This window comes from Periplaneta americana, chromosome 13 (assembly GCF_040183065.1).
Source record: "Periplaneta americana isolate PAMFEO1 chromosome 13, P.americana_PAMFEO1_priV1, whole genome shotgun sequence".
Lineage (NCBI taxonomy): Eukaryota > Metazoa > Arthropoda > Insecta > Blattodea > Blattidae > Periplaneta > Periplaneta americana.
Window position 1 is genome coordinate 96,616,412 of NC_091129.1, and position 18,851 is coordinate 96,635,262.

An 18,851-nucleotide genomic window follows, 5' to 3' on the forward strand; every position below is an offset into this window, starting at 1 on the left:
AGGAGAATACAAAGAGAATACAAGGAGTACAAGGAGAATAGAAAGAGAACAAGGAGAATACAAAGAGAACAAGGAGAATACAAAGAGAACAAGGAGAATACAAAGAGAATACAAGGAGTACAAGGAGAATACAAAGAGAACAAGGAGAGTACAAAGAGAACAAGAATAATACAAAGAGAACAAGGGGAATACAACGAGAACAAGGCGACTACAAGGAGAACAAGGGGACTGCAAAGAGAACAAGAAAAATACAAAGAGAACAAGGGGTTACAAGGAGTACAAGGGGACTACAAAGAGAACAAGGAGAATACTAAGAGAACAAGGGGACTACAAAGAGAACAAGAGGATTACAAAGAGAACAAGGGGACTACAAAGGGAACAAGGGGACTAAAAGGAGAACAAGGGGACTAAAAGGAGAACAAGGGGACTAAAAGGAGAACAAGGGGACTAAAAGTAGAACAAGGGGACTAAAAGGAGAACAAGGGGACTACAAAGAGAACAAGGGGTCTACAAAGAGAACAAGGGACTACAAAGAGAACAAGGGGACTACAAAGAGAACAAGGGGTCTACAAAGAGAACAAGGGGACTACAAAGAGAACAAGGAGAATACAAAGAGAACAAGGAGAATACAAAGAGAACAAGGATAATACAAAGAGAACAAGGAGAATACAAAGAGAATACAAGGAATACAAGGAGAATACAAAGAGAACAAGGAGAGTACAAAGAGAACAAAAATAATACAAAGAGAACAAGGGGACTACAACGAGAACAAGGCGACTACAAGGAGAACAAGGGGACTGCAAAGAGAACAAGAAAAATACAAAGAGAACAAGGGGTTACAAGGAGTACAAGGGGACTACTAAGAGAACAAGGAGAATACTAAGAGAACAAGGGGACTACAAAGAGAACAAGAGGACTACAAAGAGAACAAGGGGACTACAAAGGGAACAAGGGGACTAAAAGGAGAACAAGGGGACTAAAAGGAGAACAAGGGGACTACAAAGAGAACAAGGGGTCTACAAAGAGAACAGGGGACTAAAAAGAGAACAAGGGGACTACAAAGAGAACAAGGGGACTAAAAGGAGAACAAGGGGACTACAAAGAGAACAAGGGGTCTACAAAGAGAACAAGGAACTACAAAGAGAACAAGGGGACTACAAAGAGAACAAGGGGACTAAAAGGAGAACAAGGGGACTACAAAGAGAACAAGGGGTCTACAAAGAGAACAAGGGAGTAAAAAGAGAACAAGGGGACTACAAAGAGAACAAGGGGACTACAAACAGAACAATGGGATACAAAGAGAACCAGAGGACTATAAAGAGAACAAGTTGACCACAAAGAGAATAAAAGGACTACAAGGAGAATACGAGCAATAAAAGACAATAAAGGGACTACAAAGAGAACAAGAGACCACAAAGAGACAAGAGGCTACAAAGAAAACAGTGGAATGCTGCATATTTATGTGACGTGCAATTCCCATATTTCCCTAGTCAGGAAAAAGACGTAGTGCTATGTCCAAAGAAATGTTACAGAAATAAACAAGAAATAAGATCCGTTCGACACTAAGCTGATGACCTCTGCAGATCTAATAAGAACACGAATTTGTTTCTTGAACATATATCGAGGGAAATAGAACTTAAACAAGTAGGTCTAATCAAATAATGGAATGAAGCAGAGGTCATGGCTAAATTCAGACTTTGATGACATAGACTTTTTTCTGGCCCTGTATTCTATTTAGGCGTCAGTGAAGAAGAACATGATAATGAACATGTAGATGATAGTGATGAAGTCGAGTCTCAAGAAACTGACGTTTTTCTTCTAATATTCCGTACGTCTAGTCTGGTATAATTTTGCAGTTCCAGCCTTAGCATTTGTATTTATAGTCACTACGCTGTTATTCCCGGCGTGACTCCTCTTTGTTTACGTCTTAGGAACTCAAGGCTCTATAAAGTCTAGGTAGGTAGTATCGTTCGCCATTTTTGTTCTTTCGTTGCCGAGCTACCAGACGAGGGATCTATTTGCCACACCGTTAAACATTATTATGTCGTAGCTCCTATGATAATAAATCAAACGCGCTATAATTGAGCAAATAATTGAGCGCCAATTAACGTCCTCGTGTGCTTTCTGCGAACCCCAACGAAAGAGCCAAAATAGCGGGCGATTATTTTAAGTATTTATCCAGCCTTAGGAAATGCATGACGTCTTCATCAGCGAATCACAAGAAGCACACGTTTGAATGTAGCCGACCTGCAACGTGATTGGCTGCCGGAAATTAGAGCGACGGGACCGCACTTCCAAGTTGTTCAGAAGAAGCGCTAAGGATAATGAGAGAATGCGACTACTGTACAATTAAAATTCAGATGCACGACGGCTTGACAGGCTAAGAATCGCACAGTACATCCAAAAATAAAGTCGGAAATTATTGTACTTATCTTTAAAGGATATTGAGATTTACTTCATATCTAACTTTGGGAATTACAATGTAACATGATACAGTGCAGTTAGCGTTCGACGTCTTGAGACTCCGTTCCGTTCCTGCGCTTCACTTCGCGTTGGAAGAGTGAAAATGGAGCCAATGTTGCTGCTAATAATAAGTAATGGTTATTGTTATAAACTTTGAATTTTTACTTCTCCTACACATAAAAATCATAAATAGAGAGATCTAATATTTTTAAGAACACTGCATCTGACAATAGATTTTCTTTCATCGTTAAAGGATTATTTTTGTCGTAACTTTTTGAAAAGTTGAATAGTTACCTTACATGAAACAGATTGCCAGAATTTTTTCTTCTGAATCGCTTTATCACTGTTCTGCACGAGTTCGATTTTCCATGGTCCACACCTGTGGAGTAACGGTCAGCGCTTCTGGCCGCGAAACCAGGTGGCCCGGGTTCGAATCCCGGTCGGGGCAAGTTACCTGGTTGAGGTTTTTTCCGGGGTTTTCCCTCAACCCAATACGAGCAAATGCTGGGTAACTTTCGGTGCTGGACCCGGGACTCATTTCACCGGCATTATCACCTTCATTTCATTCAGACGCTAAATAACCTAGATGTTGATACAGCGTCGTAAAATAACCCAATAAAAAAATCCATGCATATGGTACACAAAAATCTTTGCTCTAGATTATAGTTATGTAGTAGCATAAGTAACAATGAACAATATAATATAACTTGTGCACAATTATAACAATTTTAGTAGCACTTCAGCTCACTAACAAACTCTAAACCAAACTGACAGGCGTGACTTAGCGCCCCTCACTGACTATTTCATTCCGTGATTACGCTTGAACACTCGCAGTAAGAAGCCGCACTCTGACGGCCCCGAACCCTATTAACCGTTCTGTAGCATTGAGACAACTTCAGAAATATTCTAATGGAGTAGTAGCATAATCAAACTTAGGAGATAACACATTTAGGCTGCAACAAAACTCTCATCTAATTTATTTCCCTTTCTCTCTTTACCCCCCCCCTCTCTCTTTCGCTCCCTCCATCTTTCTCTCTCTTACTTTCTCTCCCTCTCTCTTATTATCTTTCTATTCCTCTCTTTTATTATCTTTCTCTCCCTCTATCTCAATTTTTCCCCTCCCTTTACCTTTGCTTCTTTCCCTCCCTCTGTCTCTGTTTCTTCCCTCACTATCTTACTCTTTCGTTCCCTCACTCTTTTTATATTTCGTTTCCTCACTCTCTTCCTCTTTCCCTATCTCACTCCCTTTCTTTCCCTCTCTCACGCTCCTTCTCTTTTTACCCTCTCTCATCCTCTTTTCCTTTCCATCCCTCACTCTCTTTCCATTTTCTTCTCTCACTCTCTTCTTTTCCTCATTCTCTCTCTCTTTCCTTCCCTATTGTTTCTTTCCTTTCTTATTCCCTCTCTTTCCGTTTCTTATTCCCTCTCTTTCTTTTTCTTATTCCCTCTCTTTCCTTTCCTTATTACCTCCCTTTCCTTTCCTTATTCTCTATTTCCTTTCCTTATTCTCTCTCTTTCCTTTCCTTATTCTCTCTCTTTCCTTTCCTTATTCTCTCTCTTTCCTTTCCTTATTCTCTCCTTCCTTTCCTTATTCTCTCTCTTTCCTTTCCTTATTCTCTCTTTCCTTTTCTTATTCCCTCTCTTTCCTTTCCTTATTCTCTTCCTTTCCTTTCCTTATTCCCTCTCTTTCATTTTCTTATTCCCTCCCTTTCCTTTCCTTATTCTCTCTATCTTTCCTTTTCTTATTCCCTCTCTTTCCTTTCCTTATTCCCTCTCTTTCCTTTCCTTATTCACTCTCTTTCCTTTCCTTATTACCTATTATTACCTATTTTTCCTTTCCTTATTCTCTCTTTCCTTTCCTTATTCTCTCCTTCCTTTCCTTATTCTCTCTCTTTCCTTTCCTTATTCTCTCTTTCCTTTTCTTATTCCCTCTCTTTCCTTTCCTTATTCTCTTCCTTTCCTTTCCTTATTCCCTCTCTTTCATTTTCTTATTCCCTCCCTTTCCTTTCCTTATTCTCTCTATCTTTCCTTTTCTTATTCCCTCTCTTTCCTTTCCTTATTCACTCTCTTTCCTTTCCTTATTATCTATTATTACCTATTTTTCCTTTCCTTATTCTCTCTTTCCTTTTCTTATTCCCTCTCTTTCCTTTCCTTATTCTCTTCCTTTCCTTTCCTTATTCCCTCTCTTTCATTTTCTTATTCCCTCCCTTTCCTTTCCTTATTCTCTCTATCTTTCCTTTTCTTATTCCCTCTCTTTCCTTTCCTTATTCCCTCTCTTTCCTTTCCTTATTCACTCTCTTTCCTTTCCTTATTACCTATTATTACCTATTTTTCCTTTCCTTATTCTCTCTTTCCTTTTCTTATTCCCTCTCTTTCCTTTCCTTATTCTCTCTCTTTCCTTTCCTTATTCTCTCTCTTTCCTTTCCTTATTCCCTCTCTTTCCTTTTCTTATTCCCTCTCTTTCCTTTCCTTATCTTATTCCCTCTCTTTCCTTTCCTTATTCCCTCTCTTTCCTTTCCTTATTCCCTCTCTTTCCTTTCCTTTCCTTATACTCTCTCTTTCCTTTCCTTATTCCCTCTCTTTCCTTTCCTTATTCTCTCTCTTTCCTTTCCTTATTCCCTCTCTTTCCTTTCCTTATTACCTCTCTTTCCTTTCCTTATCTTATTCCCTCTCTTTCCTTTACTTATTCCCTCTATTTCCTTTCCTTATTCCCTCTCTTTCCTTTCCTTATTCCCTCTCTTTCCTTTCCTTATTCCCTCTCTTTCCTTTCCTTATTCCCTCTCTTTCCTTTCCTTTCCTTATTCTCTTCCTTTCCTTTCCTTATTCCCTCTCTTTCATTTTCTTATTCCCTCCCTTTCCTTTCCTTATTCTCTCTCTCTTTCCTTTTCTTATTCCCTCTCTTTCCTTTCCTTATTCCCTCTCTTTCCTTTCCTTATTCACTCTCTTTCCTTTCCTTATTCTCTCTTTCCTTTCCTTGTTCTCTCTCTTTCCTTTCCTCATCCTCTCTCTTTCCTCATCCTTTCTCTTTCCTTTCCTCATCCTCTCTCTTTCCTTTCCTCATTCTCTCTCTTTCCTTTCCTCATTCTTTCTCTTTCCTTTCCTCATCCTCTCTCTTTCCTTTCCTCATTCTCTCTCTTTCCTTTCCTCATTCTCTCTCATTCCTTTCCTCATTCTCTCTCTTTTCTTTCCTTTTCTTATACTCTCTTCTTTCCTTTCCTCATTCTCTCTCTTTCCTTTCCTCATTCTCTCTCTTTCCTTTCCTTATTCTCTCTCTTTCCTTTCCTTATTCTCTCTCTTTATTCTCCTCATTCTCTCTCTTTATTCTTCTCATTCTCTCTCTTTATTCCCCTCATTCTCTCTTTATTCTTATTCTCTCTCTTTCTCTTCCCTCATTCTCTCTTTTTCTCTTCCCCCATTCTCTCTCTTTCTCTTCCCTCATTCTCTCTGTTTCCTTACCGTCACTTTTTCTTTTCATTTCCCACTCTCTATCTTCCTCTTTTCCCCTTTTCCTCTCCCTCTTTCCCTTTCCTCTGTATTTCCTTATCCTTCTACCCTAATTTTGTTTTCATTACCTTTGTTCCTCCCTCATTAATTAATTTATATTCTTTCCACCTTCAGTCTTGCGTTCCCTCCTTTCGCCTTATCACGCAATCTGCGTCACTCATTTTACTCTTTTGCAGGTGATGCTTAGCAGTACCCGCAACCTGCAGAAGGGCTTTGTATACAAGTTCCTGCACAGCTGGCTGGGTACTGGTTTGCTAACCGCTACAGGTAAAATTCTCACTTTGACTATCTAATTTACTTCGTGTTATGAAGATGCACCAAGTGTCAATCTGCGCAAATTTATTCAAACCACGCAAATATCCAATATAAAATTAAGAAACAAGATATAAAAATCGACTTTAGTTGTGCATTGACCTTGGAGGGTATAGTGTTGAAGCCAATAGCTTCCAATCTTTCGCTATCCCATGACGTTAGTGCAAAGTTATTTTCTCTCAGACTTTATGTAAAGGATTAGCGGCATATAACAATACGTCACTTGTATATATGGTGGCTCTATACCGGCGGTTTAAAAGTTGCTTGAAATGTTTGATATTAAAAACGCAATCGGGATATTCTCTATTGTATGCCGGGTCCTTCGTAACTACAGTGAGTCCCAACGAACATTCCCTGACCAACAGCATTGCGGCAAGTGGCAAGTCCCTCCCCCCCGCTTGCGTCTCTGCTTGCACCAATGAACGCACCGGATTAAAACCCGATTATCAACAGTAATTTTCACTACAGGTTTCCATTTATCTAGAAAAAAAATCAAAACTCGAGTGGGGATTTAATTGGCTATTACGCGATTAGAAGAAAGTATATAAAGATTAGAAGAAATAAAATACTTTAATACAATAAAATATTAATTGACTTACTAATAGTGATGTATTATTATACCATCTCATCATTACAAATATCCCGCTAGATGGTAGTAGTGTGTTATGATCAGCTGTTCTCTTGTTATTAATTGTGCCAACTATACAATCTTCATTGAACTCTCTGTACGATTACTAGTCAAGAAGGCTTTGTTGATTCAGTTTCACTTTTATTAAAACACAGTTGCATTCCACTTCAATTATTTATCTATATATATATATATATATATATATATATATATATATGAAGGGTCCCCTGGAACAACGTTGTATATCACTTTTTGGCGAAATTGAGTTATCCATGTAGAAATGTTGTACATCAAGACTAGAATTCACTGTTGCAAGCAGTATGTTGCTATTTCATCTGTTGTTAGATTTATAGAATTTTAAAAATCGGCTTCCCTGGAACAACGTTGTGTATCATTACAATATGGCGGAAGTGAATAACATTTATCTTTCTTCAAGTGCACTAAAAGTGAGTAATAAAGGGAAGAAACGTAAAGTGAACGCCGAAAAAAATGGAATTGTAATTTAAGGAAAGTCCTAAGGAATAGTGGCAAACCATATACAACGAAAAAAGGAATACAGATCGAAGAGAAATCACATTCAATTGTGGTAAGTGGAAGAACGTTGTATATCAATCACGTGCTAGTATTTTAGTATGTTTTTTCTTTGTTTGGTTCCATTTGGTGAAATTAATTAATTATGTTTCTTAAAAGCTACATAATATGTTCTCCGTATAGATACGACTATAATACAAGGAAAAACAGGTACCAGGCGCAGTGGCGGCTCGTGATAAAATATTATAACTTATGTGTTCACAATTATGTGTTCCAAAATCGAAGAGAATTTGAAATCGTATGTTTAGCCTAATATAAAATGTTATGAGTCCAATGTTTTACTATCGAAAAACCGTATATAAATTCAAAAGAACATATAATATAATAATAATAATAATAATAATAATAATAATAATAATGAAACCCAATCTTTTTATTTCCAATTTTTCCTGGTAAGGCAGTTTACCCAGTTCTTTACTGTTCAAAATTGCTTGAACAGAGTTCATTATTTACGTTTGTTAAAAATGAATACATGCCACAATGCCGTTATTTACAAAAGCGTGTGTTCAGTAATATATTTTGGTTCACAACACACTGATACACTATAGCCTATACCAGTACTGTAATCCTATTCGCATAGATTGATTACTATAAATACATGCCAGTAAATATTATTTTTAAATATTAGACACTACAATACAGATACTTAAATTCATACCACCACCACATTCAGCCTGCACGTGTTTGGAAGCCAAACTATGCTATTATGCTAACACTGATATGTAGTAATTCACAAACTACACTCTCGTAGCAGCATTGTACACACATCCACATAAAGTAAACGTTCCGACAGTGAGAAATGCTGACACCTACAGGCTAGAATACAGACTATTAAATTTCTTCCTCGAGATATAGCACGTGAACGATAGCATCGATGCACCTGACATCTGGAGGATAGATTCACTGTTCACTTAACGCTTTGTGCTCTTGACGAGTCATAAGCGGCCAGCGAAATAATATTCTCCCGCGCATGCGTGAAATTCCTGTAACCTTCTTGGAAAGAGCACGGCTTGTACGTGAACGGATGTTGCCAAGTTTACATAAGAAGTTTAAAATATCCGATTCTGATATACATTCCCACTACGTCAATACGGTATTAAATAACAAAACTAGTCGTGCATTAATGGAAACAAGGTGTTCACGTGCTCTTATGCTCTTATTGACGCACCGCCACTGACCAGGCGAATGGAAATATGTAATAGGTGAGGCATGTATAGTAAGACCTTTCACTGTTAAAGAGATGTATCAGGCAGACTTTTTAGACTTAAGTCAGATAGAATCAGACATGCAACGGGATCCTGAACTGAAAATAACTCAAGTAATGTGGCTAAAGCTTAGTTCAGGTGACCCAGAGGCAATTTTTGTGAGGGCTAGTCGCAATGTGCTACAGTGATGGCATAGTTACTCCCTCTTGAAGAAGAAACGGGGTAACCAGGCACATATTAGTTTCCCCAAACCTACAGTAAATTTCCCTCCATTGTAGTCAGAATGGCTCCCTATTTCAGCTGAGAAAAAAAAAAGGATCTAATAGCTATGAATTTTTTTTATTTTAGTAGGTTATTTTACGACGTTTTATCGATATCTTAGGTTATTTAGCGTCTGAATGAGATGAAGGTGATAATGCCGGTGAAATGAGTCCGGGGTCCAACACCGAAAGTTACCCAGCATTTGCTCATATTGGGTTGAGGGAAAACCCCGGAAAAAACCTCAACGAGGTAACTTGCCCCAACCGGGAATCCAACCCGGGCCACCTGGTTTCGCGGTAGACGCGCTAACCGTTACTCCACAGATGTGGACAATAGCTGTGAATGAATATCTCAAGCTTATATCGTGGATTTTATGAATCACTACCATCAAAAATAAAAAATATATATGAACCTAGATTCTATAATAACACCCTATTGCTTTAGGCCTTGATAATGTATAAATTAATGTGTGGTATATTCTTTGAATGATAGCTATTTTTTTATTTTCATACTTTAATTCATATAAGTTCTTCTTTAACTACTATAGTTGCAAAAATCATGCCAGTCTGGGCATATAGTGAAAAAGATTAGTTGTCTTTAACTTCAATTTTTTATTGTCTCATTGCAAAATTTCTGTATGACATTTTATTGCAAGTGTAAATATTATTATATCTGAGTGTAAAATGTGATAATAAAATGTTTTTGATATACATCGTTTTGTGTATGTTAGTGATATACAACATTATTCCAGGGAAGCTATAGGTTTTGGCTTCTTGTATGAGAAATATGAAAACCTGAAAATGACAAATTATCTGAGGTAAGACGAAAAGTGCTTAAAAACATTTTCTGGCCAAAATGAGGTAAAATATAAGTGTTTTATGTGTGCTATATGTTTTTTTTTAATTCCTGTAAAGTTGTGAAAAGTGATATACAACGTTGTTCCGGGGAACCCTTCATATATATATATATATATATATATATATATATATATATATATATATATATATAATTTCTGATACGTTACTATTTATAATCTTATATAGCAGAAGCTATAACATAACCTAAATAACACGAGTATGAACAAGCTAAATGATGGAAAAGTTTTAATTAAGTGATGATGAAATAAACATGATTCATTTTAAAAGGTAATTACAATTACAGAAGGTACAATGTTGGCAAACAAAGAAACAAATGCTAGGGAGGTGATAAAAACCAAATGCTAGGGAAGTGATAAAAATTGTTGGATAAGCAGCCATGATTGGTTGAAACACGCAGTTCAGTACCGATTTAGTGATCAATAGTAGCATGACGTAGTAAAAGTGCAATAGTCACTGGAAAACGGCAACATCGACCATAGTTCTTGTCTATATGTTCACTACACTTGCACATTCATTCTGTTTCGAACCCAACGTATAGCACAGGTTCCTTTAAAAGATTATCACCATTCTAAGCAATGAGTAATCACAAAATATCTTAATCTCGTCTACAGGACAGAAATGGTTCACCCACCGAAAAATGATTACACCAACTTTTCACTTCAAGATCCTGGACAGCTTTGTAGAAGTGTTCGCCGAAAAGAGCGAGATTCTGGTGGAAAAACTACAGAAAGAGATCCGGTCCAAGGGCTTCGATGTGTACCCCTACATTACACTGTGTGCCCTCGACATAATATGTGGTGAGTATATATTTTAAACAGAACTAGCGGTTGTGTAACTGAATTGAATTGATAGATAAGATTATTTGGGAAAGGGCACATAACATGGATATGTGCCCCTTCTTCACTAAACCGACTAGTCAAAGTTGGGAAAATGTGACTTGTGCCCTTCCTAAAATAAACGGTCCAATTGTTGATCCATTTTTATTCTTTTTGTAATGACTATGAAGGCAGTTTTATTGATGAAATCAACATAAAACAAGATGTTCTTAACAGAAAATGAGGGAATTGAGATTCTGATGATGATGATATGATTTAGTAACAAAAGCCGAACACAGCAAGAGATATGCATATTTTTTTAACGAAACTCATCCAAATCGATCATCTATTTCTCAGTCAACTGTGAGAAAAATAAAAGCGAAATGTTGTCTTCATCAGAAGCAGGAGGAATCCGTTATTTTCGTTGTCTATGATCCACCACCGCCATCTATGAATCTTTGGACAAACATCAGGGAATACCCACCATACTGGACGAACGATCCGGCGTCGCGCAAAGAAAGGTAGGTTGGTAGGCGCCCTGAGCCTTGGATGTGCGATGCCATAAAATTACTCAGGACAGACAGAGACACTGCTTATCGTAAATACAGACGGAGCAAGGACGAATTAGATTTTAATACTTACAAAGTTTTAAGAAATAAATGTAATCAATCAGTAAGAAATGCTAAATTACGCCATGCACATTCGCTTATTCTACCTTCGGTCAGTGCGAAAGAATTGTGGCGTAACCTTAATAACCTGGGACTAACAAAAGCAAAGCCTCGGGTAGATAACATCAACTTGTCACTCAATAGTCTAAATGAACATTTCGTCACTGCTCCACCTGAACCATTACATAAACAAGAGACTCTTGAATTTCTCAGATCTTACCCCGAACCTGTGTGGGATAAATTCTTCTTTAAACATATTAACTCGACTGACGTAATGAAGACGCTGCGACGTATGAAATGTAGAACCCAAGGTATAGACAATATAAATATCACTCTCCTGTATAAAATAATAGATGTGATCCTGCCGACCGTCACCCATATATTCAATGCATCTATTATGACTGGGTCCTACCCCTCACTCTGGAAAATGGCATTAGTGAAACCTTTACCTAAATATAACACACCTTCTACAGAAAACCAATACAGACCGATATCAATTCTTCCCACTGTTTCAAAAGCATTAGAACATATTGTACACTTACAACTTACGAACTATATCGACGAACACAAACTCCTTGATGACTATTAATCGGGTTTTAGGCATGGACACAGCACTACTACAGCTACTTAAAGTGACTGAGGACATCCGTGAAGCTATGGATAGGGGTGAAGTAACGGCAATAACTCTTCTCGATTTCAGCAATGCCTTTAGTTCTGTTGATATCGACTTGCTTCTTGCAAAGATGAAGACTTTACACCTGTCAGACAATGCCTTGAGCTGGATGGACTCCTACCTACGGGACCGCCAACAGTGTGTTTCACTTGATAATCAGTTCTCCCAATGGCGATGCACAAAGGCGGGAGTGCCGCAGGGCTCCGTATTAGGACCACTACTCTTCTCTATCTACATTAATAACGTACCAAAGAACTTACAGTATTACCGATATCACCTCTATGCCGACGACCTACAACTTTACATACTTTACATACCCAATTCGAACAATGAATCGATTGACAAGTTGAATTGTGACCTAGCCACTGTCTCCAATTTGGCGGCCAATTTCGGACTCGCACTTAATCCAAGTAAGACTCAAGCTATAATTATTGGACATAAGCGTTTAGTTAACTCCCTTAATAACAGTAATCTTTCAGTTGTTACCATTAACAACACGCTAATCCCTTATTCATCTGTCGTAAAAAATCTTGGCTTCTTTTTTGAAAATAATCTAAGTTGGAATTTTCAAGTTAAAGAAACGATAAAAAAAATCTGTTCCTCCATTCACTATTTGAGTCGCTTGAGAAACTTCTTGCCCCAGCAACTAAAACTTACCCTAGTACAAACCCCAGTAATGCTGCACTTCGATTATTGTGACGTTTTGTTAAGTGACCTAAGTTCCGAATTGTCAGTCAAGTTACAGCGAGCTCAGAATATGTGCGTCAGATACGTGTGCAACATCCGACGATATGATCACATATCATCGTCCTTCGCAAGTCTTTTGTGGCTCCGACTTAAAGTACGTAGAACTTTACACTCTTTGTCTTTACTCTTCCGAATTCTGCACACTTCAACACCAAATTACCATTCGTCTCGTTTCTCTTATCTATACTCTAACCACGACGTAAATACCAGATCACTTATCTGTGACACGCTAAATATACCTCTTCATAGAACATCTTGTTATTCATCATCTTTTACAGTATCCACCTCGCGTCAATGGAATTCCTTGTCACAAAGTATTAGGGGCTGCAAGACAATGAACACCTTTAAAACAGCTTAAAAGATAACCTTATTAGCATTTCACTCCAATCATACTAATTTAAACTATCACTGACTACATTTTTACTTCTTTCTTTAGACATCATCCTGATAGTGCTGTATTTTCAAAATTGTCTCATAATAATCTCTTTCTATTATCTAATATTATTTGAAATATATTAACATTCTAAGTATTTTAGCTTAATTCTGATACACTGTTTATTTCAGTGTTTAATTAATAGTTCATAGTATTTTGTTGTTTAATTCGTAAATAACTCTTGTATACATGTAACTCTCATCTACATCAAATTGTTGAATTCTTTGTAAGTTCATGCATATGTATATATATATATATATATACTTTTTGCTGGTTGAGTGGAAGAGAAGGCCTTACGGCCTTAACTCTGCCAACTAAAATAAATTATTATTATTATTATTATTATTATTATTATTACTATTTACAGAAAGAAAACACAATTTCATGAAAATATTTATTGGAACAGATATAGCAATTGTTGAGCTATATTCAACCTATTCCCTACCGGAATTGAGACATTTGTCATACCATGGGATCAACAGAGAGGTGCAGACGATTTACACACGCTGGTTCCGATCCCAGGCGGTAGACTTCAACGACGCAGAGATAAAAAGTTTATCCCACGGTATGATAAAGTCTCAGTTCCGGTGAGGAATATGTTGAAAAATAGCTGGAAACTTGCTATATCCCTTCAAGTAAATCTTTCAATGAAATTGTGTTTTTCTTTCTGTTAACGGTCCCAGGCAAACTTACTTTCTGCACGGCCCTCATAAGTGCGTTCGAGTGGTCAAAATTTGTGTAATCTACCTGTTTTGACATTATTAACATGGCTGAAGAAAAAAAAAAACTTTATCTGCTCCCATGAGAATGTTTGCTTGCAAAACCAAGGATAACTTTCTGCGTTGACCAAAAGAATACGAAAAACTAATCTCCGAAAGAATCAATCCATTTTAAGAGACATTCAATTAATGACAAGGAAGTGAATTTTCAGTCACGATTCTGAATGTTAGGTGTACGTCGGTTGCAGGGAGGTCATATAATTTATGTTTTTAATTACAGTGGAAAATGAATACGCCACTGCATAAGTCTTTAATTTGTGTTGTAGAAACCGCCATGGGCACGCCGATATTTGCGCAGCACGACGCTGATTCAGAGTACGTCAAGGCGCTTTACGAGTAAGTGCCATTCTTTCCACCCAGTCTCCTTTTTTTTTTCCTTCATTCTCTTTCCCGCCAATTTATTTTTTCTTCCCTCCTCTGTTTCATTTCTCTTCTCTACCAAAATTATATGTCCTATAAGTTATTTTATTATTTTCTTCCATAAATTTTCTCAAATTTCTGTACGAAGTTCACCAGTACACACTGTACAGACATGTTAAACTACAGCTGTTTGTATAGGATAGGAGGCGAGATCTGGCATTTGAGTTGTGCGAGAAGGGAAAAATGAGCTATCTGAAGGAGAGTTTGTTTCAGTATGGTTAATATTAAATGAATCTGCTGACACGAAAGTTCATTTTACACTGAAACTTATCTTCCGTCTCCATACCCATTGCTGATATAGCCACGGCACAAAACAGATCTTGCCTCCTCTACACGATCAAATTTTTCTTCCATTTCAATACTTTACATGAAAACTTGACAAATATTGATCAATAATGAAAAATATTTGATCAAGACGGTTTCATATTGTTAAGGATTGTAAACATTTTAAAATATGTACTTCAAGCACTAACATATATAGACTTCCTAGCAAATATTACAATATAAATAGGAGTGTATGTGAATTCTATGGAGAATAACTAAGCTACATAAAATATAATTTTATTATTTAACTGTATCGTACCCTAATACGAGGAATATTTCGATTACATACAAAATATAGTACTTAAGATTAGTATTCGCCAAAGTTATAGTTCAGAATTTTCTTCTTTAAAAATATATTTATTGTAGGCCTACTTACTGGAGCTGCTGTCAGGAAGTCACAAGAAGGATGACAATGACAAAGGAAGCTTATAAAAGAAAAAGGAAGCATCTTCTGCGGACCTCTTAGAAGAAGAACTAAGTAAGAAACTAGTAAAGTGCTTTGTGTGGAGTGTGGCATTGTATTGGTGCAGAAACATGGGCATTAATGCGTAGTGAAGAGAAACGACTAGAAGCATTTTAAATGTGGACATGGAGAAGGACAGAACGTGTGAAATGAACAGACAGAATAAGAAACGAAGTTATGTTGGAAAGAGTGGGTGAAGAAAGAATAATGCTGAAGGTGATCAGGAAGAGAAAATGAAATTGATTGAGTCACTGGCTAAGAAAAAACTGGCCTTTGAAGAATGCACTGAAAGGAATGGTGAACGGGAGAAAAGTTCGGTGCAAAAGAAGATATCAAATGATAGACGACATTAAGATATGTGGATAAATAAAATATTGTGACAGCCCGTCAAGACTCGATCACGCGTCCTGCAGAGGGCAGGGTGCGCGTGGAAGGTTCGGGTGACGTGGAGAAGGGAGCTGCAGCCACGCAAACTAGAGGGGCGCGACGAGAGGGGGAGAAAGCCAACGGCAGCGCGAGGTGAAGGGGAAGAATAGCAGCGTGACAGGTTATTCTCGAATTGTCCAGTAACGGAAACGTCGGGAAGGCCCGCGAAGCGTTGACTAGCAAATAAAAAGGAAGCCAGCCTCCGAGAGCAGAGCAGATTTGGACAGTAAGCGAGTTAGTCTTGTGTAGCAGCGAAGCCAGCTTCGAGACCAGAGCGCGACTTGAGTTGTGTCCGTAACTGTGGAGCCTGAAGCCCGGAGTTCGAGTGCAGTGGACCGCAGTTGGGGGACCTGAGTTCGAAGTTCAGCGGATCGTCTCTGAAGGTCTGGGGTTCGAGATTCTGTGAACGCGAGTGACTGAGCTAGAAGAACTAGCCAAGACAAACGAGCTGTGAATTGAGAACTGACAGTTCTGTGTTGTAAATAGTGCTTTGTGAATATTAGTTAAGATTAACAGTTCATTGTGGTTCGTAATAGTCCAAGTAAATTGACATTGTCGTCTGTGGAGTGCACTAACGAATACTGTGTTACTGTGTGGAGAGCAAATCCTATTGTTGAGATAATAAAATTACATTGTTGTCTAGTTTAAAAATTTACAATATGTTTTGTTTAACGTCGCTCGCAACTGCCGAGGATGAATGAATTAATTAATACTTACTCTGTCTTGCAATTTCCTCATTCGCATTACTTTTTCTTCATTTTGTCGTGACATTTCACAGAATCCACGGCGTATAGGCATGTATTTGATTTATATAACTGAATTAACTCACGAACAACTTCTCTCGGCCAGGGCGCCATTTTTTTGCGATACTTGGCGCCATAATATTTTCGAATCACATTAGACAATTTCTTCAAAAACTTGTCAAGTCTTGGTGAAGCATTGAATTTGACGTACTGTCCGTTACTCAGGAGAAGACGAGGGGCAAGAATGTGACCTTCTTGACTATCGCTGTTGATTATTATAAACATCGCTCAGATAAGCATCCCAGTAGCCAGGTTATTACTCGTACAGGAAACATGAGTAACAATGCGTATGGAAATTAAAGCTAAGTTGAACAGAAGGAGACCTAATTTTTCCGCTTACTACAGTACAAATATTGACGTGTTGTCGTACGTTATCTGTTCACATCCCTTCCTCTTCAGTCCGCTCTCGTCTTCTCCTGAGTCACCGACGGTGTATATGATAATGTACACTCGGCTTAACGCGTATCTCATAAATAGCAGTTATCGTCACTTTCTGTTCCAGGTTGAGTGAGGTAGTGGTACAGCGAATTCACAAGCCATGGCTTCACTCACCGCTCTTCTTCAATCTGTCGCAGCTTGGTAAACGTCACAAACACTGTCTCAAGATCTTACACGGGTTTACAAACAGGGTACGTAGGCTTGGTGTGGTTAGCATACGAAGTTACTTATAGAGAGAGCAGCGTTTTATCGAGATCCAAGGTAGCGGCCTCAAATCTGGGTCAGGAGCGGCTAGATCAGCGATGCATATTCAAGCCCGTTTAAAATGGATTTAGGAAGGTGGGATATGATGATAGAGAGTGGATTAATCTTGCACAGGATAGGAACCGATGGCGGGTTTATGTGAGGGCGGCAAGGAACCTGCGGATTACTTAAAAGCCATAAGTAAGTAATTATTATTATTATTATTATTATTATATTATTATTACAATCTAATAGAAATGGGACGAAAGCAGGTACTACTACTGCTACTACTACTGCTACTACTACTACTACTACTACTACTACTACTACTAATAATAATAATAATAATGATGATGATGATGATGATGATGATGATGATAATGATAATACTATCCTCTCATCTACGTCTCTGCCTCCCTGAAAGTCTTTTCCCCTGCGATCTCCCAACTAATACTCTGTATGTATTTCTGGATTCGCCCATACATGCTACATGTCCTGCCCATCTCAAACGTCTGGATTTAATGTTACTAATTATGTCAGGTTAAGAATACAATGCATGCAGTTTTGCGTTGTGTAACTTTCTCCATTCTCCTATAACTTCATCCCTCTTAGCTCCAAATGATGATGATGATAATAATAAATATAATAATAATAATAATAATAATAATAATAATAATAATATTTACTTATTAATTACTTATTTACGATGGCCTGGATCTAATACCACATACGTGATTTTTCCAAAATTTTTACGGGAGACATAAGACTGTTTATTATTCACATATTCTATTCTATGTATTTGAACCACTGAAAAGCACAATAATCAGTAAGAATATCTGCAAAAATCACATACAGTGTGTATATATATATATATATATATATATATATATATATATATTTTAGATCTAGGCCATCGATATTATTACTTATGTATTCCTGTATTTATATAATTGTTAAGTTCTTATTTAGTCTTGTGTCAATCATCACCTGTTTCTTTCGTTTCCCTATTTATTAAGTATTCCACTTGAAAACGAATTCCTGTTAACCTCCTGCACCTTCAATTTTTTAAATTACAAATATTTTATTATTCGTTACTAATTGTTTACGATATGTAGGTGGTGGCGGTAGTAGTAGTAGTAGTAGTAGTAGTAGTAGTAGTAGTAGTAGTAGTAGTAGTACTGTTATTGCAAGTTATCTTGAACCTTACATCCCCTAAGTCTGTCTTTCGAACTGCTCGGTACGGCATGTACTCATCAACGTAACGGCACGGCAAGGATGCCCCTCCCTCGGGTAACGTGACTCTGTTCAGAAAACGTTGGTTCTTTTACCTTACGGCTCTCTACTGTAAAAGAACTTGGTTCAATACAGACATCATCTTCTCTCGATACTCCGGGTTTGAGAGGACAACATAGTTTCGTAGCAAGCTTTAATTAACCTGTAATGAGTAAGTATTTAAATATAATCGTGTGTACACTCCTCTCTCATCCGGGCTGGGGACCGGCAATGGCAGAGTTACTACAGCTATTTCTATACATTATATAGGCCTGCATGACTTGCACCTTCGGTTAATACGTACATATTCTTATAACAATATTTTACAGGCTTATTATTTGAATTTATATTAATTTACAATTATACACAATCCATTTCCCTATCATTGCTGCCATCATCGCTTGGTCCAAAATTAATTATTTCGTCAATGGCATCATCCATTCGAAATTATCTTCTTAATCGTAGGTAATACTTTCTGAACAAGATAGAATTCTTCGATTGTATC

At 37.6% G+C, this 18,851-nt stretch overlaps 1 protein-coding gene and 1 long non-coding RNA gene across 5 annotated transcripts in view; one reads left to right on the forward strand and one right to left on the reverse strand.

Annotated features, from left to right (window-relative positions):
- The window catches only part of LOC138712145 (uncharacterized), a 204,356-nt gene that overhangs the window by 109,235 nt on the left and 76,270 nt on the right, over positions 1 to 18,851 (reverse strand). The window lies entirely within an intron of this gene.
- Positions 1 to 18,851, forward strand: part of LOC138712130 (cytochrome P450 4C1-like) — a 74,819-nt gene that overhangs the window by 34,797 nt on the left and 21,171 nt on the right. For all 4 annotated transcript variants that reach the window (XM_069843588.1, XM_069843584.1, XM_069843587.1 and 1 more), the window contains exons 4-7: positions 6,144 to 6,234; positions 10,454 to 10,639; positions 14,224 to 14,293; positions 16,896 to 17,022. In XM_069843588.1, the coding sequence (XP_069699689.1) occupies positions 6,144 to 6,234; positions 10,454 to 10,639; positions 14,224 to 14,293; positions 16,896 to 17,022 (474 nt within the window). The remainder of the gene's footprint in view (positions 1 to 6,143; positions 6,235 to 10,453; positions 10,640 to 14,223; positions 14,294 to 16,895; positions 17,023 to 18,851) is intronic.